The sequence below is a fragment of the Trichosurus vulpecula genome, chromosome 2 (genome assembly GCF_011100635.1).
Source record: "Trichosurus vulpecula isolate mTriVul1 chromosome 2, mTriVul1.pri, whole genome shotgun sequence".
Taxonomy (NCBI): domain Eukaryota; kingdom Metazoa; phylum Chordata; class Mammalia; order Diprotodontia; family Phalangeridae; genus Trichosurus; species Trichosurus vulpecula.
This window is the reverse complement of record NC_050574.1, coordinates 24,022,975-24,050,150: the sequence shown is the minus strand read 5'-3', so window position 1 is coordinate 24,050,150 and position 27,176 is coordinate 24,022,975. Positions and strand designations below refer to the sequence as shown.

The following is a 27,176-nucleotide window of genomic DNA, read 5'->3' as shown; positions in this document are numbered from 1 at the left end:
CAAGGCCTGGGCTTGCAGACAGGGGAGCACCTTTCAGTAGTTGATCTGAGGAGGGGTCTGTCTTTTCATTCTCTTCCCTCCTCTCCTCTCTGGCTTTCTCTTTGTTCTCCAGGCTCTCCAGCTTCTCCTCACCCTCCCCTTTGTCAGCGGGCATCCCTGGAACCTGGACAATGGGAAAGTTCAGCTCAGCTGATCCAGACGTAACAGTGGGGGCCAGATACAGAACCTCCCCTGAGCCCTCCACCGTCCCCTGGTATCATCAGCACCAGGTATCTGCTAGGATATCAGACTAACATAGGAGCAGTGTGGCATAGCGGATAGAGCGCTGGGCTTGGAGTAAGGAAGATGTGGGTTCAAGTCTTGTCTCTGACACTTCCTAGCTATGTGACCATGAACAAGTCACTTTAAAAACATCTCTGAACCTCAGATTCCCTATCTGTAAAATAGGGGTGAAAATAACACATGTAATACCTACCTCATTCTTATTATAGTATTGGAGACTTAGAGCTTAGAAGCCATCATGTCCAACCCTCTTATTTTACACATGAGGAAATCAAGACAAAGAAAAGTTAAATGACCTGGCTATGGTCATACAACCAGTAACTATCTAAGGCAAGATTTGAACCTGGGTCCTCCTGACACTCTATCCAAAATGCCATGCTGTCTCTTCTCAGGTATCCTTGCAGTGAAGAGAGAAGAAACCGTGAGGTAAGCTGTGTAACCATTTAAATGCCACATCAGCCATAGGCAATGTGCTTCGTCCTAGCCAGGAAATACAAGAAGCCCAGATTCCTTCCCAGGAGCCATCTAAGACTCTTCCCAGATCCCCTCTCCCTGTAGGTATCTAGTCCAAGGTCTTCTGTTTCAGGTGTGGAAACTGAGACCAGAGAGGGTAAATGAGGAGCCTCCAGTCACATGGAGACCCTGAGAGATGTCAAAAAGGAGGACAAGGGAAAACAAGATGGACCAGAATCCTTCCTTCCAAAGGACAGAGTAGCAGGAGCCCCTTGGGGTTGAAATAAGCCATTTTTCCTACTGAGAGGCCAGTTGCCGAGGGACTCATTTTCCCAAAGGCCATTTCTCAGCACCCTAGACTCAGGCCTGCCTCCACCACCCACCACCCACCACCCTAGTGTCCTAGGGGTCCAGGGCTCCAGAAGGTCCCTCTCCTACCTGGGGTTCAGGAGGTTTGGGGGGTTTCTGTTCCATTTGTTCTTTTTCATCCAGGAAGCCCAGTTGGGCTTCCATTTTGTCTGAAACAAGAATACCTGAAAAATGACCACAGAGCAGTGGGCTCTATCCCCAAACTCCATGCCCCCAACAGCCTCTTCCCAACTCCACAGGCTGGAAGGCCTCCCCAACCACTAGCATTGGCTGGCAGATAGGGACAGAGGCTATCATTCTATGACAATCCCAAGAGACATTGGGAAGACTCCCAAGGACTGAGACAGAAGGGAGAAAGCAGGACCCAGGAGAACAATTTACACAATAATCACAAAAATAGAAATAAAATATATAATAACATTAATATCATATTATATCATACACATATTTTATATTATATTAATTATGTATTATTAATATATAAAATAATATAAATATACATGGGAAATGTAAGAATATAAAATAAAATATAAATTTAAAATATAAATATAAAGACATTTCTTAAAAGGCAGTTGAATCAGAGTAAATGTAGTGACCAGCACATACTTACAAATGTACATCTTGTTTGCCAGTCAGAATGTAGGATCATTTCACTCTCCGTATTTGTATACCCAAATTAGGCATGTATTAAGTGCTTGCTGAGTGACTGATACTTAGTGTCTTACTTTCCCAAAGGGCAAAGGATGAAACACACTTCCTTCCTCCTGATCAAAATGTGGGGGACCACATTCGTAGAAAGTTGTATATATGCCGTCAGACCTAATCAATTTTGCTTCACTACTTCTCCTTTGTTAACACAGAGAGAGTTCTAATGACTGACTTTTTTTTTAAAGGCACCAATTAAACTTTTTAAAACTTTTCATGATCACAGAATCAATCGACTAGTATCAGATCAATTAAGTACCTACTATGTGCCAGGCACTGGAGATAGACACACAAAGAATGAAATAACCCCTGCTAATCTCCGGGAGATTACATTCTAATGGCCCACAGACCTTGAGAGCTGGGAGGATCCACAGCAGCAATGTAGCCCAGCACAGGTAAGAAAGGAATCCCCACTATAACCTGCCTCTTCCCTGAGGCCCTCCCTTGCAGGAGAAGCCACTGGATCTCCTGAGGCAAGTCCATCCCACTTTGGGACAGTGGGGATTGCAAAAAGCCTTTCTCGATTTCAGACCCAAAGTGACCTCTATGCAGCTTCCAGATACTGCTCTGGGTCTGCTGATGCCAGTTCAGATACATCTCACCCCTCTTCTCCATCACATTCAGCCCCTTCACACCTGTGAGAAGCTGCTATCCTGTCCTCCCGGGTCTTTTCTTCTACAGACTAAATATCTACGGTTCTTTCTACATTAATTTGTCATTCATTCCTTCAAAAAACATTTTGCTTATACTGTGAATGGAACCCTAGACTGGTGAGGGGAGAGGATTCAAAGGAAAAGTTAACATAGCAATTTAAGGAGATGTGTGTATATATAGAAACACACATATATACATGCATGCATGCATATGTACATGTATTGTGTATTTGTGTGTATATATAGTGTGCATGTATATGAATATGTGCACACATGTCTGTGTGTGCATGTAATATGTTTTGTGCATGTGTTACACAAGTATGTGCATACAATCATGCACATGTATGTGCGACTGCATATCGCAAGTGTGTGCATATGCATGTGTGTATATATTCATGCACGCATGTATTCACATCCCCAGCTTTGGGAGGCTCAGATTCCCAGCACACCCAGTGTCAATCAGGCCATACCATTGTTTGGAAAAGGGGGCTCCCTCTAAACTCACTATGAAAAGAGGGAGGTGAAATCCAAAAGCCAGCAAGGGCTACTGTGAGTAGAGACGTTTCCCATCCCCAGGTGACCAGCATGGACCTTCCTGGTAAAGGTCACCATGTTCTTGTTACACTATATTCCCCCCAAAACCTCCCTAACAAGCTTCCCTAATATTGTCAAGGGTACTCCCAGTCACCCGGGTTCCAACCCTCTCTGGTGGCCCATATCCAATGGGTTGCCAGGGCCTGCTGATTTCACCCTGTAACATCTGTCATATACGTCCCTTTCTATTGTCACTGCCTCCTGGTGCAGACCCTCATCACCTCACACCTGGCCCACGGCAATCGTTGCTGGTGGGTCTGCCTGCCACGGGTCTCCCCTTCTTCTAATCTTCCATTCAGTGGTCCAAGTAAACATTCTAATACATAATAAAATCACAACATCAACCCAGGCTGAAATAGTGCCCAGTGTGAGTGGGAAACAGGAGTGGCTATCTGGGGCTCCTAGCTGGGCAGGAAACGGGACTGCTAGGAGGGAAGTGAGGGGATCTTGGCAGCAGCCCGCTCAGAGCAAGCGCCCTGGCCGCTCACTGGGCAGTGCTTTCCTGTCTTGGCTCAGTTCTGCTCTGAGGATCCCCAGTTGGTCTGGAGCTAAGAACAGGGGTGGACCCCGCTGTACTTGAAGGGGGAGGGAGGAAAAAACCTCCCCATTCATTTCCCTCTCACCAGATTATCCCTCTAAGCACAGGGATGCCGATGGGACGGTGCAGACCTCGCAGAGCCAACCCTGGAGGCCGTTCTGCAAAACCACCAGCTGTGCTTGAAGTCCCAATACAGACAAAAATTCTCCAACTTGTCAGAAAGTCTTTGCATATGTAAATGTCTGCCCTGCAGCCCCATGCCAGGGAACTGAAAGCCTATTAGAGTACTTTGTTCAGAGAGTGGACTATAGAGAGACAGGGAATTGGCAGAAGACTTCATACAGAGAGACAGGGTGAACAAAGACCTAACTCCTCTCTCTTTCCTCCTCTTTCTCCCTCCCCCTTCTCTCTCTCCCATCCTCTCTTCTTGCTCTTCTCTCTCTGACTCTCTGTCTCTGTCTCTCTCTGTCTCTCTATCTCTATCTCTCTGTCTTTCTGTCTCTGTCTCTCTCTGTGTCTCTCTTTCTCTCTCTCTGTCTCTGTCTTTCTGTGTCTGTCTCTCTTTTTTCTCTCTCTTTGTCTCTGTCTCTCTCTCTGTCTCTGTGCCTCTATCTCTATCTCTCTCTGTCTCTGTCTGTCTCTCTGTCTCTCTCTCTTCTCTCTCCCCCTCTCATCTTCATTGTGTCTCTCCCCTTCTCTCTCTCTCTCTCTCTCTCTCTCTCTCTCTCTCTCTCTCTCTCTCTCTCTCTTTCCCCCTCCTCTTCCTCCCCCCTCTCTCTTTTACTCTCTCTCTGCTCTCCCTCTCTCTCCCTCTCCCTCAGCACAAACTGAAGTCAGCCAATAGAAATATGAACACCTGTTCATAGACAGTTAAGGATCTCAATTTGAACCCAGGCTGACCAGCAGAGCCCTCTTGTCTGCAATGGCCTGCCTAACAGACTCTCTAGGATGCCCACCCAGTGGCAGAGCTGAACAAAGAAGACCACTCTAATTAATCTCTAGGGACTAGGGAGGCCAGAAGATTCCTCTTATCAGCTGCCCCCTCCAACAGTCTCTACAGAATTTCCTTCCTGCTGATGGAAGTGCCATCTTCTGCCATTCAATGAAAGTTCTTTTTGCTAATGTATCATGGTTCTTATTGTCCTGCTGATCTCACAATTCGAAACCAAACTCTCACAGCCAGAAGGAAGAGGGAAGGGTACTAACTGCTGCCTGTTGTAGACCATTCCACTTTGGGACAGCCCTCCTTGGGAGGAAGTGTTTTTCCTTACATTAAGCTTGAATCTACCTCTTAGCACCTCCCCCCCAAGGCTCCTCCTTCTTTTTGTCCTCCCCAATCAAACACAACAGCTTGCCCCTCTTCCATAAGCCAGTCCCTTAAATACTCAAAGATAGCCATCACATTTTTCCTAAGTCTTTTCTTCTCAAGGCTGAATATCCCCACTTCGTTCAGCCAGTCCTAAAATGGCATCACCTCCAGGCTCCTCACCATCCAGGTTCCCCTTCTCCAGGAAATTTCCCGATCCCTAACAATTGATGTCTTTCCTAAAATACGGCACCCACTCAGAAAGACTTAAACCCTAATGGTTGCAACGACTAAACATGAAGGAATCATGCTGGACACACAGCCTATCTCCAGATAGAGGGAAGGTGAGGACACAGATTTGTGGCCACCGTGGGAATTGGTTTTGCTTGAGTGTATGTATTTGAAACAGAGATTCTGTTTTTCTTGTTTTCTTAATAGCTGGAGGGTATGGGGGAGGGAGGTAAAATTAAGAGAAGGTAGATACTCATTAATTGAAAAAAAGTTAAAACTAGAGGTCTTGGAGACATCTTAAACTATCTACCATCTATCTGTCTTTATATAGACGTATAGACATAGACACAGTGATAGACACAAAGACAGTCATAGACATAGACATAGACATAGACAGACATAGACATAGACATAGACATAGACATAGACATAGACATAGACAGACATAGACATAGACAGACATAGACATAGACCCAGACATAGACATAGACATAGACCCAGACATAGACACAGACACATGGTACCCAGAACCCAACACAAACTGCCCATGTAGTCTGAGTCATGACTGAGTCTGATTGCCTTTCTCATCTGGGCATTATTTCTCTATTATCTTCAGACTATACAGTCCTGGGATAAGGACAATCTCATTGTCAAAACCATCTGAGTCTTCTTTCAAGACAGGAAATGAAAGTGGAAAAGTGATGAATTCAAAGGAGGGTCCCCACCCCCTTTCCCTCCCAGGCCCTGAACTGGCCACTTCAAGGTTTAATATACCTGGTAGCCCCAAAGGGCCAGGAGGAAGATGGGCTGGGCTGGCTGGGACTGGAGTGTTGGGGTCTGAGGAGACAATTTCACTGGATTTCTTGCTCTCAGGAATCAGGTCAGGTGTGCTGTACTTCCCATTAACATGTTCAAACTCCTGGACCTAAGGCCAAGGAGGTCACATTCACAACTTGTTTCCAAAGGCCCTCTAAGACAGGACAAATCAAAACAGGACAGGACATCCCGGCACAGGTAGCAGAGGATCAAGGAGTCCTGTGTTTTCTTCCCTCCTCCCAAAGAGCAGGTCCAGGCCCTGACAACCAAGGGCCAAACTTAGATGAGCTTATTCCCTCCAATTCTGGGTCTCCCAGGCCCAGAAAGGAACAGAAATCACCAAAATCAGTGGGGTCAGATCTTTGTGGGGAATCCAAGGGACAGTACGGAAAGGACCTCTGCTTTTCCTTCTCTGGCCCACAATGCCACCCATGTTGTATCTGGAATCCAGAGGGCTTGGGGAAAGATCCAGCCTTCACAATAATAGCATCTAGGTGGCCCAGTGGCTAGCAGGCTGACACCTGAGTTCAAATCTGGCCTCAGCCACTTACTAGCTGTGTGACTGTTCAAGTCACTTAACTTCTGTCTGCCTCAGTTTTCTCATCTGTAAAATGGGGGTGACCAGGGTTGTGGTGAGGGCAAAATGAGATCACATTTGTAAAGTGCTTTGCAAACCTTGAAGCACTATGTATAAATGTTAACACAATGCACTAATAACTATTGTGATTATTAATGAAAACTCACATTTCTACAGTACTCTACGCACTGCCTCCTCTGAATCTGCAGTTTCCTATCCTCCACTTTAGATTTATCTTGATCATCTTCTCTCTCCTGCCCATCACCACTAGGAGGCTGGGTCTCCCACCCCCAGGCCCATGCCCTCTCCTCAGCAGAGCCAGGAACCAGGACAGACATCCCTGAAGGGCCCCGGGTAAAAGTCTACTCACCCACCTTCTTCCTAACTAGTGACATGACTCCAATCCGGGTGAGCACATGCTGTCGAGAGAGCCCCTCCCGAGGGACACCGTCCGCAAAGGTCTCCGCCCCGTCGGCCCCTGGCTCACACAAGTGTCTCATGAAGAGGGACACGTAGGCCCTGGGGACGACAGGGAGCCCTTGGCAAAACAAGAGTCAGCTAAGGAAGGGTATACCCTTTTCCTCTCCGATGCTGCTCCATTGGGGATTTGCCCCAAAGGTAGAAAAGGGCAGGGTCACCCCCGGGTGCATTTTTGTCAGGGAGAAATCATAACACGTAAAAAAACAAAAACACTGTCACTTAACCCACTCTGCCTTGGGCCATGAGTTCAGGGGAGAAAATGCCCTGTCTTAGGGAGGCAGACACAAGGCTAGGAACCAACCACTGTCTAGTGCCAAGCACTCTGGAGGTCTTCAAAGTCAGTTACTTCTGGTGGACATGGGGGAAGACGTGGCCAGTGTCTCAGGATATCAACCTTTTGAATATTGCAATCAACAGGCATTATAGAAGGGGCTCCTATGTGCTAGGCTCTGTGCTAGGTGTTAGAGATATAAAGACAAAATTGAAACAGTCCTTGCCCTCCATGAGTGTACAGCTGATGAGGGAAAAAGAAAGACCAACCAAGGCCACATTACAGAGACAAGATCTTAACATGGTTCCTAGATGACCACATTTCGAGCTGGAAAGGGGCCTTTGAGATAATGTGGCCCAATCCCCTCTTTTGGGCCCAGATCAGGAAAGTGAGTGGAGTGGATTTGAACCCAGGCTCTCTGACTCTGGGGCTGGTGATGCCATTCTGTCCAGAGCCGGAGACCCTGGCTCGCTCAGCCAGGGTACCCCAAGAGGAGGTGGCCTCTGGATAGCCAAGATGACAGCATCCACAGCAGATTGCTAAGGGTCCCTTTACCTAAATTCCTTCTCGCTTTTCCCTCGGAGGTCCCGGACTAGCCAGTGAGAGTTGAAGGCATCCTGGGGGGGCATGCCCCAGCGCATGATGGCATTCAAGAAGGCTTTCCGCTGCCGGGCATTGAACCCGAGGACCTGGGTGAGGAGGGACAGATGACCACAGGAAGGAGAAACAGAAGGAGAGAGGATATACAAGGAGGGGAGGAGGGAGCGAACGGGAGTTTCCCAGACTCCCCACCTGAGACATTCAGTACCCTCACCTCAATGTTGCCTCCAACTCTTGCCAGCAGAGGGGGTAAGGGTTTGTCCCGGTCACTTTTTAGCTGCCTCCGGGATTGTCTCCTCCCACCTAAAGGACAGTCACCAGCCAGGGATATCTATCAGGCAGGCTCAAGCTTAAGAGACTCCTGAGCCTAGGGACCATTCTGGGCTAGACTCCTGAGCCCTGGTCTCCCAGCACACACGTGAGTGCACGCGCGCGCACACACACACACACACACACACACACACACACACACACACAGTGCTAGGGGCTTCCACCTCTAAGTCAAGGCAGGAGTCCCAGGGCTCAGGAGTCCCCCTCTCTCCAGCTGATGGCACTAACAGATCGATGAATGCTGTACCAAGTCTGGATGGAGCTGTCCAAGCCCCGGTCAACGCTCTCAGCCAGCCCCCATCTCCCCGGGGGCCTCCTGGTTGCTGAGATCCTGGTTCGGGGCTGCCCAGCCTCGGCGGCGGTGGAGCCGGTTAGTGGGGAGGAGCGCAGATCTGGGTCACCCTCATTCCCGGGAAATCACCAACACCCCAACTCACTCTGACCTTCTGGCCTCTCTTCAAAATCCTCATCCTCATCCTCGGAGCCGATGGAGTACTCCGACTGGTTGTCCGAAAGCTCATCCTGCCATTCTGTCGTACCCGGGGAGAAGGGAAACAAAGGGACAGGCAGTGACCCCGACCAGCCACGCCTGCCGCCCCCTCTCCAGGGACTGAGGCTGCCGGCTGGGCCGGGGCCAGACCAACAGGGACATGGCATCCATGAAGACCAGCCAAGTGACAGGCTGCAGAAAGCACCCTGGGCCCCTGCCTGTACAGAAAGCCCATCGAGCAAATGACACCTTGTTCCCCCTAATAGAACGGAAGCTCCCTGAGGGTAGGGGCTCCTTAGCTTCGCATCCTGACTTTGCCCAGTGCCTGACACACAGTAGGTGTTTGTTGAGAGATCGATAGGAGGTGAGAGCTAAAACAGACCTAAGTCCCATCCCTCCATTTGACAGATGGGGGGCGTGACTTAGAATTATCAGTCTAGAGCTAGAGGGAACCTCGGAGAGCATCTCATCCAGGTGAAACCCCTCATTTGACAAATGAAGAAAAAGCAAGAGGTGACTTGCCCAAAGTCACACATTAAGAGAGCCAGGATTGGAACCCACAACCTCTGATTCTAAATCCAGGGCTCTTCCCCTCTGACGTGTCAAAGGACTCAAACTGGCACAAAAAATAGGACTAGAATTCTCTATCCAAGGCTCTCACTTACACAGCGCCTACTATGTGCTAAGCACTTTACGATCATCTCATCTGATCTCAGAACAATCCTGTGAGGTAGGGCTTGTTATTACCTCCATTTTACAGAAGACAAAACCGAGGCAAACAAATGTGAAGCTATTTGCCCAAGATCTCACAGCTAGGACAAATCTGAGGCATGGTTTGAACTCGGGTCCTCCTGACTCCAGGACCACTGCCTCGAGCGGGCACAGCACCAAGAAGTCTTGCCCCTGAGCCTGTTCAGGTAATAATCCCTTCCTTCCCTCCAAGAGGCACAGTCCAATTAACTTCACTCAGCCGGGGTCACCAAGCCCCACAGGGCATGAGAGTCAGCAGCTCTACTGAGTCATTAAGCAGTTATGACCAGATGCTTTCTGCATTGGCCATCAGAAAATTTCTCCCTAACAATTTTATCTGTCCTAAAATGATCAGGGAGGCAGCTGGTGGCTCGATGGATAAGAACGCTGGGTCTGGAGTTGGGAAGACTCATCTTCCTGCACTTAGTAGCTGTGTGACCCTGGGCAAGTCCCTTCAACCCATTTGCCTCAGTTTCCTCATCTGTAAAATGAACTGGAGAAGGAAATGGCAAACCGCTCCAGTGTCTTTGCTAAGAAAACCCCAACGACTCAACAATAACAACAAAACGAGTGAGAAAGAACCTTGAATATAGAGTAAGAAGCCATCGGCTCCAACTTCAGTTCAGACACTTCCTATGACTTTAGGCAAGTCCCTGGCCTCTCTTAGCCTTAATTCCCTCCTCTGACAAATGAGAGGGTCAGACTAGAAGGTTCCTTACAGCTCTCACATCCTGATTGCTGGTTTCCAAAAAGCGTCCCTTTTCTCCCTAAAGACAAAAACCCAAACTCCCCCTTCTTGGAGAGGCAGTACAGCTCAGCCAGTCCCAGGGAAGGCCAACAGGCTAGTCTGCGTTCCCTTCCTCAGGAGCTCCTGCCCTCCCCCCTGACCCCTGACCCCAGGGCAGTTGTCATACCTTGGTCCTCCTGGGAAGCATCATTATAATTGACCTGTTTCCGTATTCTCTTGCCCTTGCCCAGATTTCGGGCCAGATCCTCTTGCTGCTGCTCATAGTGGTGACGAAGGAGCTTCTCCCAGTAGTCGGGGTCCACATTCTCCTCCTGCTTAATGATCTCCCTCTCTACCTCCTCCTGGAAACATAGCAGGCAACCGAGTCTGGGCCGGCAAGCAGAGCTGAGCTGAAGCCTCCCTGCTGGGGGACCCGGGATCACTCTGTGTTTGAGGTGGTTGTCAGTTATATTTGGGAAAGATGGGCAAGAAAGAGCCCCACTCCTCCTTAGCCTTGACCTGAGCTCTCTTCTTCCCCTGTCCTGGCCCTGTTCCTGACTTTCTAGACTCCAGAGTCATCTCTCCTCTACTGCTGGGAAATCCTAGAACCTTCCCCAACACCTAGGTCCTCTTCACCCTGGAATATCCCAGTACTAGGCCATGTTCCATTGGTGAGCTCCTCCCAGAGCCGCCATTTTGTGGAGGGGCCCAGGGCAGCTGGCACTCATGCTGCTCCTGACTTTTTAGACTTCAAAGCCACAGCCTGAAGCCAAGCACCTCCCTCATTCACTTCCTCCTTCTTCCTCCCCCTTTCTGGTGTGTCGTCTTCCCATATTAGAATGTAAACTCCTTGAGGGCAGGAGCTGTCATTCTTTTGGCTTATATTTGTATCCCCATTGTTAACTTAGTGTCTGGCACATAGTAAGGGCTTAATAAATCTTTCGTTCCTTCTGTCTTCTTTCTTTCCTTCCTCCTTCCCTCCACTCTTCCCTTCTCCCTTCCCTCCCTTTTCCCTTTCTTCCTTTTTTCTTTCCTTCCTTTCCCTTCCATCTTTCCTCCCTCCCTTCTTCCCTCCCTTTCTTCCTTCCTTCCTCCCTTCTCTCCCTTCTTCCTTTCCTTCTCTCTCTTCTTTCCTTCTTCCATCCCTTCTTTTCTCTCTTTTCTTTCCTTCCCTTCCTTTTTTCTCTTTCATTCCTTTTTTCCCTTCTCCATCCCTTCCCCTCCCTTTTTCCTTCCTTCTTTCCTCCCTTCTTTCCTTCCTCACTCTCTCCTTCCCTTCTTCCCTCCTTTTCTTCGTCCCTCCCTTCTCCCCCTTTGTTCCCTCCTTTTCTGTTCTCCCTCCCTTCTTTTTTTCTTTTCTTTCCTTCCTTTCCCTTTCCTCTCTTCCCTCCTCCCTTCCCCCAATTCCTCCCTTCCTTTTTTGCTTCCTTCCTTCCTTCTTTCTTTCCTTCCTCTTCAACCCAGTTAAGACCCCTCTCTCCTCCATGATCTTGATTATTCTGTTTCTCCCCTATCTCCCTCATCCCTAAACTCACAGGATCACCTGATCATAGGTTAGAAGCTGGAAGGAACCTCAGAAGACACCTGTTCCAACTAATGCCTGAACACGAGCTAACTTGGTACAGTGGAATGACTGCCAAAATTTCATTCAAAAGGCCTGGGTTCAAATCCTAGTTTTGCCACTTTATTTTAGGACCATAGGCTTAGAACTAGAAGGATTTGCCCATGTTCATTCCACCAATCAGGATTAGGGTCAGGATTCAAACTCCTGACTCCAAGAGCAGGGATTACTCTCATCACTACAGTCACCCCACTCGTGGAGGGCATGCTATCTCTTTAGGGTGCTTCTAGAGTGCCCACCTTCGAAATGCCCTCAGTGCCGTGTACTAAGTTCACAGATTTACAGCTGGCAGGGCCCAGAGAGGCCACATCAGGCCCACCTCCCTCCTTTTACAGGCGAGGTCGCCCAAGGTTGTGGCCAGCCCAGGAGGGAGGGAGAGCCCACACGGTGGAAAAGCATCCTCCATTACCACTCCGTCTTCTTCACGGACCACGTATTGGGCCACCTTGAAGGAGCTGAGGTACTCATTCATGTTCTGCAGCTCTGTGTCATCCGTGGCGTCCTGGTTCCGATCCAGCAGCTTGGATATGGCGGCGTCATCGTAATGAATCACACTGCTGTCCTCCACATCCTTGTTGTCACCTGGCACATAAGAGAGGGGCAACCAGTGAGGAAGGGGCCAGGCTTTGAGAACCCCCACTGGAGGGGGGCAGGAGGCTACAGGTAACTCCAAAAGTTAGACAACCTATCAAATTCCAAGCCCAATGAGCCCTTTATTGACCTACTCTGCCAATCCAATCCAATCCACATACGTGCCAGGCGCTGTGCTAAGCATTAAGCTGCCATGAGAAAGGAGAAATGTGCGTATGGGTGTGTATGGGTGACAAATGCCTCCATTTGGTGAAGCGTGCCTCCAGCCTCTCAGCAGAGAGGTGGGGGGCTACAGGTACCTACTGAGGCACACCTTGCCTGACATGTACCGTGTGTTCATTCATTTTCCTTGGTTCATTTCTTACAAGAGATAGTTCTACTTTGAGTAGGGGGAGTGGAAATTACCCATCTTTTCCAATGAGAAGGCGACGTCTCCTAGAGGGTGGCACACTGGACTTAGAGGCAGAAAACTACCTCTAATACTTAGCAAGCTGTCAGAGAGAGCCTCTAGGAGAATAGATTGAGAGCTGGAAGGGGCCTTGGAGGCCATGAGTCAAACTCCCTCATTTTACAGATGCGGAAACTGAGGCACAGACAAGTGAAGTGACTCACCCAGGACCACAAGGCTAGCATGTGTCTGAAATGGGATTTAAACTTTGGGTCTCCCTGAGTCCAAGTCCAGGCTACTGTCCACTACACTTCTCTGAGCCCCAATTTCTCCATCTGAAAAATGGGCACGGCAATGCCTATGGTGCTAGCTCCCTTATGGGGTTAGTGTGAAGTTCAAAGGAGAGGATGTGTTTGAAGCATTCTATGAATGTCATGTGTTCTTGACTATAAGACCCTTTCCTGCCCCAGCAACGTCCCGGAGGATGGACTGGGACACCTGGGATGGATGGACAAAATGAAGCAGCTTATACTGGTCCCTGGCAGAGTCCAGTGTGGGTCAGTCAATAAGCATTTATTAAGCACTTACTGTGTGCTGAGCACTTTGATAAAAAGAAAGGGGCAAAACCCTCAACCCACAGTCCCTGCCCTCAAGGAACTCACATTCTAATGAGGGAGACACCACCTAAAGGATTAAGGTCATAACAGGATATATGTGGCCCGGCCCGAGCAGCTAAAGGCCTCTTGTAGAAAGTAGGATTTGAGCTGAGCCTTGGAGGGAGTCAGGGAGACTACAAGGAGGGAAGGGGGGGCAAGGCATTCCGGGCACGGGGAAGAGCCAACGTCAATGGCACCCCAAGTGAAGGTGCCAATGTGGATTAAATTAAAGGGGTGGGAAGGGACCAAAGGGAAGGTGACCAGGTATTTCACTCAAGGAATCATTCTACTTCGAGGCAGGGGCTCCAGGCAAAGCCCACCGCAGAGTCCAGAAAAGGCACAAAGGAGCCTGGACAGTGGTCAAGGACAGGATTCTACCTACCTGGTGGGGTGCTGCCATGCTTTTTTTTCACCCCAGCTGCTAAGGTGCCACCACCTTTGGAGGCCTGGACATCGGGGGCGGGCGCCACGGGCTCGGGCACGTTGATCCGCTGACCCTGAGGCATCATGCCTAATGGGAGACAAAGCATCGGGCAAGGCTGGCTCGGGCAGGAGATGCTGCAGGCAGACTTTGGGGCAAAGTAGCGGGAGCAGCTCTCAGATTTTGAGCTGGAAGAGCATCTCGGGGATGTCTTATCTTCCCTAGAAGCTCCATGAGGGCAGGGCCTGTATCTTACTTGTCCCATTTTGCAGATGAGAAAACCAAGGCCTGTGGAGGTTCAGTGACTTGTCCAAGGTCCAACAGGTAGACATCAAAATGCCCAGAGAGGATGGATTTGAACTGATGTCCCCTGACTTCTAATTCACTGCTGTGTCACCTTGGGCAAGCCACTAAACATCTCGGGATCTCACTTTCCTATCGATGAATCAGCAAGTATTTATTAAGGACCTATCATGCCTCAGGCACTGCAGTAGAAAATGAGGTTGGACAAATGGTTTGTAAAGTCCCTTCCAGCTCTGAATTCTACGACCCTGTGAATCCTATGGCTCGACCTAGGGAATCTCTCATTTGCTTAGAAACAACCCTTCCTTCCAGTGCAAGGTCACTTCCATCGAAAGGAGCCAATTCCATTCAACAAATCCCTAAGCCAGCTGTTCAGTGGGATGTAGACCAGTGGTGCCCATTAAGGGGGTTGTAACTCCTTTGATGGTCCAAAGGCTAACAATCCCTCAATGGTGCCTTAAGCAGCAAATAATTGTGAAGAGTATTACAAGCAGCATATTAAATTACCCTGGTTGTTCACAATTATTTTTATTGTTATGGTTGAAGCAAAACATTGGAAACCACTGGTGTAGACAAATCTACCAACTGCTTAACTTAGGGGACGTTTTATTTTGCAAATGGCATCTTCTCAATTCTTTAGTCTTTGCATCATGCAAATTGCCAATATACTCTTTAGAATCAGGGAACATCTTACCTTCCCTACGAGCTCTAGAAGGGCATGGCCTCGTTTTAACTCAACTACATGTGACCTCCCATCCTTACCAGTTTTGAGCATGGATTGTATATGAGGATCAATAAAGGTCTGGAAAATGAAGGAATTTTTTTTCTGGCCCCAGTGACTGGGAGGCTGAGATGCCAGGGGAAAACCATTAGACTGAGGAGAACAATTTATACAATACAACAATATCGTAAAGACAAACAACTTGGAAAGACTTAGGAACTCTGATCAACACAATGACCAACCACAACTCCAGAGGAATCACGATGAAGGATGCCACCCGCCTCCTGACAGAGAGGTGACAGACTCAAGAACACAGACTGAGACATTTTTCTTTGGATATAGACAGCATGAGCCTTGTTTTTCTAGACTATACATGTTCGTAATGGGTGTTTTGTTTTTCTTGCTTTCTTAATGGGGGTGAGAGTGTGGGAGGCAGAAGGGAGAGAATGTAAACCTAAAAATAAAATAAAATTGAGTTTTAAAGAAAGAAAAATTGTATATTAGTTTATCTGCCAGATGTTAGATCTGGCAGAAAAAAAGGGAAAACAGGGATAATGGATGGCAGAGATACAGGGGTCAGAGGGCATTTCCTCTCAAAAGAGACGCTACACTATGTGGCTCCTCACTGGAGCCACGATCGATGAGTACATTGTTGGTGGAGCTAAGGATCACACTGCCCCAACAGTTCTGGACAACAATTTAAACTTATGTTTGAAATAAAAGTCACTAAACCATACGTACCCTTTGACCCTGTGATACTACTATAAGGCATTTTCCCAAAGGATGTCAAAGAGAGAGGGAAAGGTTCCAAAGATACAAAAATACATATGCCAACATTTAATGGCAAAGACCCGGAAGGAAAGCAGGTACCTACAAATCGTGATACATAAATGTAATGGAATATTACCACATCATGATGTGTATGAGGAAATCAGAGGAACGTAAGAAGATCTGGATGAGTTATGGCAGAGCAAAGCCAGAAGAACAAAATGACCACAGTAATGTAACAGAAAATAACACTCAACTATATTAGCCCTCCAATCAATACAGTGACCAACCATGATTCCAAAAGACTGCTAATGGAAGGATAATTAGATAAGAGCTGGAAGGGACCGTAAAGCCCATCTTGTCCCAACTGTTTGTTTTTCAGATGGTACACAACACCTCCTGCCTCTCAGCGCAGAGGTGGTGGGCTACAGGCGCAGAATGAGGCATACAATTTTCAGACCTGGCCACTGTTTTGATTTATTTCACTTGACCATACTTCTTTGTTATGAGAGAAGGTTCTATTGGGCATTGGTGACTCCTTGGGAAGCGAGAGCAATATTTTTAAAAATGAGTAGTAATAAAACATTTAAAAGAGGAAGAAAAAGTGGTTAATTCTATAACGCAATGCCTGGAACTGTGCCACGAGCATAAAACTGCTCAATGTAATCAGAAATGACTGAAATAAATTTTGAGGAGACACACAAAAATGGCACCATGCAGATACATAAAATGGGGCGTCTGTGGCCCACTAAAATGGCCCTGGGGTCCATTGAAAAAGAGATGCTGGGAGAGGTGAGAGGAAAGGAGAGAATTTGGAACTCAATTTTTTTAATTATTGTTAATTCTTTTTTACATGTATTTGGGGACCATTTAATGAAATAAATAAAAAATATTTTAAAAAAAAAAAGATATCATGGGACCACGAGACCTTCGATTTAGATATGGAAAGGTTTGGGAGATGATTTTGTCCAACCCCACTTCAGCCCAATGAACCAGATCACCTAGCAAGCCTGGGAATCCCAGGGCATTTGGGATTCAGGACAGCAGAGGTTTCTGCCCAGCAGAGGCATTACTCCCAGAAGTAGCCTGCGGTTCAGCACCAAAGAGGCTCTTACCTTCCACGTCATCTTTAAAGAGCTCCTCCGTCCCAAACTTCAGGATGTCGTCCAGCTCCTGCTTGGTCATGGAACCAGACTTGGAGCCCAGGCCGGGTCGCACCACCAGATGCGTCAGCATCATCTTGCGTTTGGCGACCTGGGTGATTCGCTCCTCCACGGAGGCCCTCGTCACAAATCGGTAAATCATTACTTTCTTGTTCTGCCCGATGCGGTGGGCTCTGCTGAAGGCCTGTGGGCAGCATTCATTCACTAGTCACACGTAACATTCAGGCCAGAAGCACGGCTCAGGAAATAGCTAATGGTTGGGTAAGTGTGTGAACACCTGGGCACATGCACGGATCCATGTGGTAAGTGACACTCGGCAGAGAAGTGGTGGACTACCAGTGCAGAGTGAGGCATACCTTTTCAGGCAAATATGATCTCTAGATTTGTTTTACTTAACTATGCATAGTAATTTATGGTTTGGGGAGGAGTCACTGGGAAAGCACGGTGATTTTAAAGAGATCAATAAAACATTTGAAAATAAAAACCACCACGGATGTCTCTGTGTGTGCCTATAATGCTGGGAGAAATGGTATGGGTGTGTGGGGCTGGAACACACAGGAATGGGATAAGCATTTACGTAGCACCTACTGTGTGCTAGGCACCAAACTAAGCGCTTTACGAATATTATCTCATTTGACCCTCACAATCGCCTTGGAAGGCAGGTGCTGTTACTGTCCCCTCTTCTGTAGAAGAGGAGACTGAGGCAAACAGAGGTAAGCAACTTTTGCCCCTGGTAGGATTTGAACTCTGGTCTTTCTGACTCCAGGTCCAGAGCTCTGTGCGCTTTGGCGCCCCCAGCTACACCTGGGTCTGAATCCTGCCTCAGACACTAACGCAGTAAATGCTTAATCAACGCTGCCTGGCTTGGCCTTCAAGCGCTTTTCATGCACAATCTCGTCTGACCCTCAAAACAACCATATGACACAGGCACTCAAGTAATTATCTTCTGCCCCTCTACACCCTTCTGCAGGTGAGGAAACCTCGGCAAGGTCAATATGTGTGATGTGTGTGGCGTGTGTGGACACGCCCCTGAGCGAACGCTTGATTGTGACTCCTCCCTGGTGTGAGTTCATCTTTGTGACTGTTCAAACATCTGAGCTTGACAAGGGAGGGAGCGAGTGGGTGGTAGTGGCTGGGGGTGGGTCAAGTGTCTGTATCTGCCAATATGCCCCACCTTCTCCCCCCAGCCCTCCACTCCTTCCACCATGTGCTTGGTCCTTAACCTTGTACCTATGAAAACCTGGTTCCTGGCCTGTCATGACACCTTCATCCCCCCCATCCCCTCCTTCAATAGCCTGGTGGTCTCCCCCATCTCAGCCTCGACCATGACCCCCATGCCAACTCCCAATCTACTTCTCTTCTTGTCCTTTTCTTGTAGTACCTCTATGCCCAGAATCCTCCCTACCATCTAGTGCCAGAGGACAGGGAGACCTTTGAGATATGGTAGGAAGAAGGTAAGCAGGCCGCTAGATGAGTTACCTGACCTTGGGCAGGTCCCTGGACTGGACGTGGCTTCCCCACTTTGTAAAGTTGGCAGGGAGGGGGAATGGAGAAAGGGGCACAGGAAGAGGGAGCATGGAGGGGGAGAGGGAGGTAGGGAGGGAGGGAGGGGCACAGTGGGGAGAGTTGCACTAAGGGACCTACCAGGTCCCTCCCACCTCTGACCCTCTGTGATTCCATGGTCTGGGTCTAGGCACTTGTACCTGGGAGTTTACCTCCATTTACATCAGATGCATGTTACGTGGCGAGTCACTGTCGCACGCTGCCTCCCCCATTAGACCCACCTCCTTCAGAGCAGGGGCTATTTTCATTCCATTTTATTTGGGGGTTTTCTCTGTATCCCCAGGTAGCAGGGTTAGGTATCAAACGCAGGTTTTCTGCCTCTAAGCTCTTAATACCGATTCTCTTAGCCAGATCATAGTTGCCTTTCCCCCTTGAGATCTAAAAAATACCCTGGTCCAGGGTTCTCCCGGGTCTCTCCTACTGCCTTCTGTGAGGGTTGTGTCTTGTACCCCCACTCCCACCTCTAGCAACTCTGTGAAGGCAGGAACTATCTCTTTTTTTGTCTTTGTGTGGGCACACAGAAGGTGCTTAATAAATGCTTGTTGACGTGAATTAAAATCAGAAAAGAACAGATAGCAGCAAGGATCACGGATTTCAGAGCTGGAAGGGACCTTGGTCATCAAGTTCAACTCCCTTATTTTACAAATGAGGAAACTGAGGCACAGAAACTATAAATGACTTTCTCAGGTGACTCACTTGACTTGGATCTTAGGGGAACAAATCCATGGTCTGACTCCCCAGATCAGAGCTCTTCTCTTTCTGACGCGAGACCCTTACAAGGTCTCCCATGTTGCCCAGATTTTTTCCTTAAATATCTGGACAGCCTCTCCCTCCCAAAACTGGCAGCCCCCTCTGTCTGTGACTTCACAGCCGACTCTGCAATGATGCTGTGACCTAAGAGCAGATGGGCTCCCCCAACAGGTCCAGCCCCAGGTCATTTGAGCAAGGATCTGCCCAGAAAGGGAGGATCCTGCCAGCTTCCTTATCTGACCATGAAATCTTGGGATAGAGAGGTCAGAGTGAGGAGGGAAGAGCAAAGGGAAACAACAGAATTCTAGGCAAAGAAGCCTTCAAGGTTGGGAGGAGCCCCTGGAGGTGAAGGCTTTTCGAGGTTGTCACTATCTCTCCATAAGGTAGCTATAAAGCATCCTGGGACCTCTACCAGGACTTTGAACTCACACATTACCACTCTACTCCACAGTGGCAAGCCCAGAGCAAAGTCCTGGAAAATCGCAAGTCAACTGACCTGTATATCATTGTGAGGATTCCAGTCCGAGTCGTAGATGATGACGGTGTCAGCAGTGGCCAAGTTGATGCCCAGGCCACCAGCCCGGGTGGAGAGAAGGAAACAGAACTGCTGGGCTCCAGGAGCTGCAGAGAAAAAAGGTCAGCCCCACATCAAGAGGTAAGAGAGGGGAAAGAGCTATATCCTGAATGATAAAGACAGACTCCCCAAGAGAAGATGGCAACCTATCTGGGACTCTAGGGCAAGGGCAGGAAGTCAGCCAACAACTCTTAGCAAGTTCCTTCCCTTCTGTATCATCAACTGGAATGGATTTATTTCTTTGATCTAATTTTCTCATTAATTTATCACAGCCAACTAGTACCTGCCAGGAAGAGAACAATTGAGAATTTACTAGAAGGTGAGGGAAGGAGAAGAGGAAGAGGAAAGAGGAAGAAAAGAATGAGAGATCCTTCCTAACCCAAGTCAACCAAGGCAATCTTTTCACATAGCAGTCCTCGGTTAGGTATAGAATCTTCACAGATTATCAAAGCATAAACACAGGACCCTAATTAATGCATTCATTATTAAATTCTTTGATCTTGCCTTGGGTCTGTGATCTCATGATCAAGCATTTCTTTTATGGGTTCAGATGGCAAACACATCCACATTTTCCCATCTCAAGCTCATTTTGGATACATCCTCCATAGGGGAACCACCCCCCAAACATGCTACAGAACTTCCTCTCATTCTTTTAAAGGCATTCCACCCTCTTTAGATTGTTTCCTTCTGTCTGTGTTTTTGTAGGCAAAATAGATCTAGCAAAATTAAGCTGTTTGCCAGCTAATCTCAATACTAGTAGATATTGTCAGGGTCCTACAAGCTCTGACTGCAAGAATCTCATAACCATTGACATGGGCAGGTCTGAGAAAATGGTTAAGGGCTCAGAAGATGACATCATGACACAAATTCATTAACTAAGAGCTTGACCTTCAAGCCCAATACAGGGCATAAGACAAGGGAATATGAACACAGGCACACAGAGAAATCCATCCAGAAACACCACAACTCTGCATCCATGATGCCCTTTCGGCATGAAGAGAGATCTCCTTTAAGACAAACAGCTCAACCACCGAAGTATAAGGGACCAGGCTTTATACTGTGGCTTGGCAGTCATTCTCCATGTCCTTATGTTGGGTGGGTGCAAGTAGTCCCGCAGGGTGGGAGAGAGGCTGGTACCCAGGGTGGGGCCATTATTGCCTGGAGAGCTTCAGCTGCCCGCCACCCACCACCACAGCTCAGCTGCCCTGACTTCCTAACCACAATAACAAGGATGGGGCAGGCTAATGTTAAGTCTTGGAAGAACAAATGAAAAGACATCTGCAACATTATGATCACTAAAATGAGTGCTACCGTAAACCCATAATTATTAGCCTTTCTAGTGTGTGGGTAACACTTCTCAAAGCCAGCTAATGAGTAAACAACCTCACTATTTGTTCCCCAGATTTTATATTAGTTCAAGCTCCTGCCATATTTTGAACTCAAGCTGAAATACACATGTGCATGCACACGCACTCACACATACATGTATGCATGCACAGAGACACACACTAGAATCCTTCCGAAAATTCCCCCTCCACACCTCAGGCAGAAGGACTGCCTCCAGCAGTCCCCTCCAGCAAAGAACCATTAAGTCTTGGGGTCCCTTCCCAACACTCCCAACCAATACCATCTGGCTAGGGCTCCATAAAACCTCCCTTTTGAGAAAGAATAGGGGAAAGCCAGGATAACATTGCTCAGTCTAGGGTTCTAGGCAGAAAGAAACCAAAGAATACCATTGAATCTGTCGATGGCTTCTTGCCGAAGACCTCCCGTGATCCCACCGTCAATTCGCTCATACTTATAGCCTTCATACTCCAGGAAGTCCTCTAGCAGATCCAGCATTTTGGTCATCTGGAGGGAGAAGCAGGGTGCCCAAAGTGACCGTGGGAAGGAAACCATCCCAGTGACTACACTGGCCTGATTTACCATAAAAGCAAAGATATAGCTACTAACTTTTCTCAAGTGACTACTGTGTGCCAGGCACGCATTAGGGATATAAAGAAAGACAAAGAGACAGTCCCTGTTCTCAAGGAGCTCACAGTCTAAAGGGGAAGAAAACAAGCAAAGAAATATGTACAAACAAGACCCATATACACAGTAAATTGGGGATAATCAATGGAGGGAAAACACTAGAATTAAGGAGATCTGAAAAGGCCTCTTGCAGGCCTAGAAGATCCCAATTTACAGTTAAGGAAACTGAGGCAAGCAGAGATTAGTGAGTTGTCCAGGGTCACACTGCTAGTAGGAGTCTGAGGCTGGATTTGAACTCAGGTCTTCCTGATTCAAGCCCCAATCCTCTACCCACTGTGCCACCAGCTGGTAAGAAAGGATCATACTTGAGGTGTGAAAAAGATGTCACTTGGGACATTTGAATGGCACCAATCACATGCTGCAACTGGGAAAGTCTGGCCATGAACCCATAAAGTGGCTAGCAGGTACAGCATAGAGATGGGATTTCAAATGCCAGTCATTCAGGTTATGAGGGTCTCTCCTGGATGACCCTGAAGGGTAAAAACCATCAGCCTCAGATCTGGGAGGAACCTTAGGGGTCACTGAGGCCAGCCAGTCCCTGAGCAAGAATCCTGCAAAGCTGTCTGTAAGCAGCCACCCAAACACTCACTGCTTGAAGACCTGGGGTGCAAGGGAAAGGGGGGAAAGGAATGCCCTCTCAAAGCAGACCATTTCACTGCTCAACACTGGGAAACAGTCCCCTTTGCAAACTTTCACCCACTATTCCTGGTTCCACCCTTGGAGCCAAGAAAAACAAATCCCTCTTCCACCTGGCAGCCCTAGCCCTCATCTCTTCTCCCTGCTCCCACCTTCCACTACATTGTATTTTCTCCAGGGTGAACACAGGATTGCAGATTTAGAGGCTAGAAGGGACCTTTACTCCCTAATTTTACAGAGGAGGAAACATGCCCGGAAAGATAAAGGAGTATATGTTGTGTCCCCTCTGTTACAGTGCATGTCTGTGTGCATGTCTATATATAGAAAACACATACTTGTGATAGTGTGTGTGTGTAATTATACTTACAGGGAAGACTGATCAATGTATCATCTAGAAAAAGAGGAAAGGGTCCTCTGTTTTCTGTCAGCTTACTGTAAGGCACCTTTTTAACTGACTGCTAATAGAGAATTTAGTATGCATACAAAAAACCAAAATTCATTCTTTCTTTCTCTTTCTTTCTCTCTCTCTCTCTCTCTCTCTCTCTCTCTCTCTCTCTCTCTCTCTCTCTCTCTCTCTCCCCCCCCTTCTCTTCTTTCCCCTTATCTCTCTCCTCTTCTTCTCTCCTACCTCTCCCCACCTCCCCCCCCCCTCTCTCCCTCTCTCTCTCCTCTCTCTCTCCTCTCTCTCTCTCTTTCTCTCTCTCTCTCTCTCTCTCTCTCTCTCTCTCTCTCTCTCTCTCTCTCTCTCTCTCCCCCCCTCCCTCTCTTTCTCTCTCTCTCTCGCCTTCTCTCCCTCTTCCTCTCTGTCTCTGTCTCTCTCTTCCCCTCTCTTCCTCTCCCTCCCCTCTCTCTCTCCCCCTTCTCTCCCCCCCGTCTCTCTCTTTCCTTTCTTTTTCTCTCTCTCTCCTCTCTCCCTCCCCTCTCTGTCTCTCTCCCTCTCTCTGTCTCTCCCTCTCTGTCTCTCTGTCTTTGTCTGTCTGTCTGTCTCTCTCTCTCTCTCTCTGTCTCTCTCTCCCCTCTCTCCCCACCTCCCTCTCTCTGTCTCTGTCCCTCTCTCTTCCTCTCTCTCTCTCTCCTCTCTCTCCCTCCCTCTCTCCCCATGGTGGTTTCTGAGCCCTGAAGAGCATGCTGTGGGCCTCTGGGTGGGGGAGGGGCCTCTGGTCCTCTCTCCCCTCTGGCTGCCACATGCCCATTAACACATTACGCTATTGCTTTTCTGTCTCTGCTAGGTTTATTCTTGGGTGGATGAGAGTCAGAGAGAATGGACCAGGTTAAAACCTTGTGAGCTTTGAAAGCTCAGAGAAGCAGCCACAAGAGGTCCAGTGACTGGCATCTATAGTGGAGCCTGCCAGGAGCCACAAAGGCCAAGTCTGGTGAGGAGCAAGCTCAAGTAAGCCACTTACTTGACCCAACCCAGCAGCTGAGACACCAGGTGTGGCAAGCAAGGGAACAGAGAGCACTGAGGCTGGAGTCAGGAGAACCTGAGTTCAAATCTGATGTCAGACACTTACTAGCTGGGTGACCCTAAGCAAGTGACTTAATCTGTTTGCCTCGGTTTCCTCCCCTGTAAAACAGGGAAAATAACAGCACCTCCCTCCCAGGTTTAGTGCGAACATCAAACAAGATAATATCTAAAGCATTAAGCACATGTAAGCATGGGCATTGCCTTTGGGTCACTTCCTTCCACCTGTAAGAGGGCAGAAGGGGATGCTCTGATCCTTCTAAACTCACAGCCCCAGAGAACCAGACTGTTCAAGGAAGAAACACTCACCTGGGAGAAGATCAAAACCCGGTGCCCTTCATCACGCAACTTTTTCAGCATCTTCTGGAGAAGCATGAGCTTCCCAGAAGACTTGACCAAGGAGCTGCCATCATAGGAGCCATTGGGCAAGACTGGTGCCTCCTGTTCAGCAATTAACAAGCATTAATTAAGCACCAACTAATGTTCTGAAGGCACAGTACTGGGAGCTGGGAACACAAAGGCAAAAATGAAACAGCCCCTGCTCTCAAGGAAACGAGTATATATGAAGGTATATGCCAAATATGGGAGGGGACTAGGGACAGGACTTGTGATCTCATTGGTACTGGGAATTCCCAGGGGAGGAAATTCCCTCCACCAATACAGGTTTGCCACCTTCTTGAGAGTCTTGGAGAGCACTGAGATTAAATGATTTTGCCCAGTGTCACAACCACCAGTTTGGGTCAGGAGTGGCACTTGAACTCGGGTCTTTCTATCCAATACAAAAACTATGCAAAGTAAATACAAGGTTATCTGGGGCAAGATTCATACTAGCCCTGAGGAGAGGCCTAAGCCAGAATCGCAGAACTGAAGAGTTAGAAGGGCCATCAGCAGCCACAGAGGAGTCCCTGATAGAACAGATGCTATCTGTGGCCATGTGGCCTCGGCTTGAAGACTTCTGTGGAGTGAGGACCCACCGCCTCCCGAGCCAAGCTGTTCCACTTTGGGATGGGTCTCTAATTGCTGTGAAGGGCATTAATGCCAAACAGAGGGATTTGGGTTGATCCTAGAGGAATAGGGAGCCACGGGTATTCATTGAGGAAGCGCATGACGTGGTCAGTCCTCTGCTTTAGGAATATTGATTTGGCAGCAGTGTGGAGGATGGACTGGAGCGGGGCTTAGAGAAGGAAGAGGCTGGAGGCTGGCTAAAGCAGAGGGCTTTGGAGAGGAAGGAGGCTAGGAGAAGGCTGAGGAAGGGCTTTGCCCCAGAGGCTTGCCTTCTTTACAGACTGGCTCAGTACATGACCCAAAAGTCAGAAAGAATATTGGGCATCCAGATGTAACTGTATCATATTGTTCACCATTCTCAGGGAGGGGGGAGAGATAGAATTGGGAACTCAAAAAAATGTTTTAACATGTAATTGGGGAAAAAATAAAACATTTTTAAAAGGGAATTTAAGAGAGATAGAACATTTCCCAGCTAGTGGGCTATTCCCAGGCCAGGCAACATGTGGGCTGGGAGTCGGGCTCTCATTTCTCCTAGCCCCCCACCCTTCATGCCCAGGCCAGAGAGGCAAAATCTCCCCCGTAATGGCCAGAGATCCCTGTAGGGTAAAGGACTCCATGCTCAGCAGGCACCATGCTGCCTGCTCACCATGGAGTTGCCAAGAGATCTATTTGACTCCGTTCAAAATAACATCCCCGTAGGGAGGGAGAGGCAGATGGATAAATGATTGGTTCTCAGTGGTCCCCATGTGTGCCATCCTCTCCGTAGATTAACTACAGCAAACTGTGAATACTGAGCTGGCTCCCAGGGCCTCTCGCCATGCTGCTGGTCCACTGACCCCTCTCCACGAGTTGGCATATTTAGGGAAGGCAAACTCATTTCGGTATTAGCTTGGCCAGTAGCTGGCATTTGTAGAGGGCTTAACACACATTATCTCATTAAATCCTACACGTTCCATGAGTTAGATACTACTGGTCCTCTTAACTCCCTTTTACAAAGGAGAGAACCAATGGACAGAGAGGTCACAGGCTTTAGAGCTGAAAGGGAGCACGAGGTCATCTAATCCAACCTCTTCATTTTACAACTGAGGAAACTGAGGTCCAGAGAGGTGGGTTTTGGACCCTGGTGTCTCCTGACCCTAGCTAGCAAAATAAAACAACTCCACACTTGATAAATGCTTGTCCCCATGGCACACGGTCATGACTTGGGTATTGTCGCCATTTGGGATTATACCCCACAACTGTCCTGTGGACACCCATGTGGATAATAGGGAGCTGACTGTATGACAGCCAATAATGCTGAAGTACCTACTATGTGCCAGGCATCGGGCTAAGCACTAGGGATACAAAGAAAGGGAAAAGACAGTCCCTGCCCTCAAGGAGCGTACAGTCTAATGGAGGAGACACTGTGCAAACAAGCTGTATACAGGATGAATTAGAGACAATGATCAGTGGAGGGAAGGCCCTAAAATTAAGAGGATCTGCAAAGGCTTTCTGGGGAAGAATGGATTTTGGCTGGGAGGGAGAGCATCCCAGGCACGGGGGACAGCCACATACATGGGCAGAGGGCAAGGTTTTTCCAGAGGCAGTAGAAAATCTCTGAACAAGAGAAGAGGTCATCAGTAACTCCCAAGTACACCAAGCATTATATCAAACGGGCCCCTCAAAGAATGGAGCTCAGGATTCCAAACCCCTGAACCTACCACGGCAGCCACAGGGAAGAGATAGGGGTGGTTGCAGCATTTCTTCAGGTCCATCATGATGTTAAGTAGCGACACCTGGTTTCCACCGCCTTTGGAGTTCAAGGCTTCAAAATTTCTGGTCAGAATGAACTTGTAGTATTTCCTGCAGCAGGAGAAAGAATTTGGAGCCACTAGCACAGCTCCTCAGGCACTCTGTGTGCCCCTGAGCTCACGATTTCATTGGAACCACAGTTCAAGGTCGTAGAATCTAAGCTGCTTGACAGCAGAGACGTCTCCCTCTTATATTCTTATACAGGTTATATTTGTATCCTTAGTACCTGGTCGGCACCTTCTCTGCAACTTTTTCCAATCCAATAAACATTTTGTTAAGCACCTACTATGTGTAAGGCACTGTGCGAAGTGCTGAGGATACAATTAATTAAAAAAAAAAAAGACAGCCCCTGCCCTCAACAGGCTTATTATCTAAACTCCACTAGTCCACACTGCTTGTCACCTGGCACATAATAAAATCTCCATTTTACAGGTGGGCTTCAGAGACTTTCCTACAGCCACAAAATTCACAATGTAAGAGGCAACATTTGATTCTAGGTCTGTGAGATGGTAAGTCCAGTAATCCCTGCCATGGCACCCTTCTTCTGGGGAGCCAGGAAC

General features: G+C 48.1%; 1 protein-coding gene across 1 annotated transcript in view; it reads right to left on the bottom strand.

The window, feature by feature from the left end:
* CHD5 (chromodomain helicase DNA binding protein 5) overlaps positions 1-27,176 on the bottom strand; it is a 159,010-nt gene that overhangs the window by 23,932 nt on the left and 107,902 nt on the right. The window contains exons 3-17 of the mRNA XM_036743635.1: positions 26,526-26,667; positions 24,130-24,261; positions 21,425-21,542; positions 19,614-19,738; positions 16,757-16,988; positions 13,811-13,939; positions 12,203-12,375; positions 10,360-10,534; positions 8,643-8,735; positions 8,090-8,178; positions 7,831-7,964; positions 6,899-7,043; positions 5,906-6,056; positions 1,174-1,253; positions 31-163 (exon numbers count right to left, since the gene is read on the bottom strand). Of these exons, the coding sequence (XP_036599530.1) occupies positions 31-163; positions 1,174-1,253; positions 5,906-6,056; positions 6,899-7,043; positions 7,831-7,964; positions 8,090-8,178; positions 8,643-8,735; positions 10,360-10,534; positions 12,203-12,375; positions 13,811-13,939; positions 16,757-16,988; positions 19,614-19,738; positions 21,425-21,542; positions 24,130-24,261; positions 26,526-26,667 (2,051 nt within the window). The remainder of the gene's footprint in view (positions 1-30; positions 164-1,173; positions 1,254-5,905; positions 6,057-6,898; positions 7,044-7,830; positions 7,965-8,089; positions 8,179-8,642; positions 8,736-10,359; positions 10,535-12,202; positions 12,376-13,810; positions 13,940-16,756; positions 16,989-19,613; positions 19,739-21,424; positions 21,543-24,129; positions 24,262-26,525; positions 26,668-27,176) is intronic.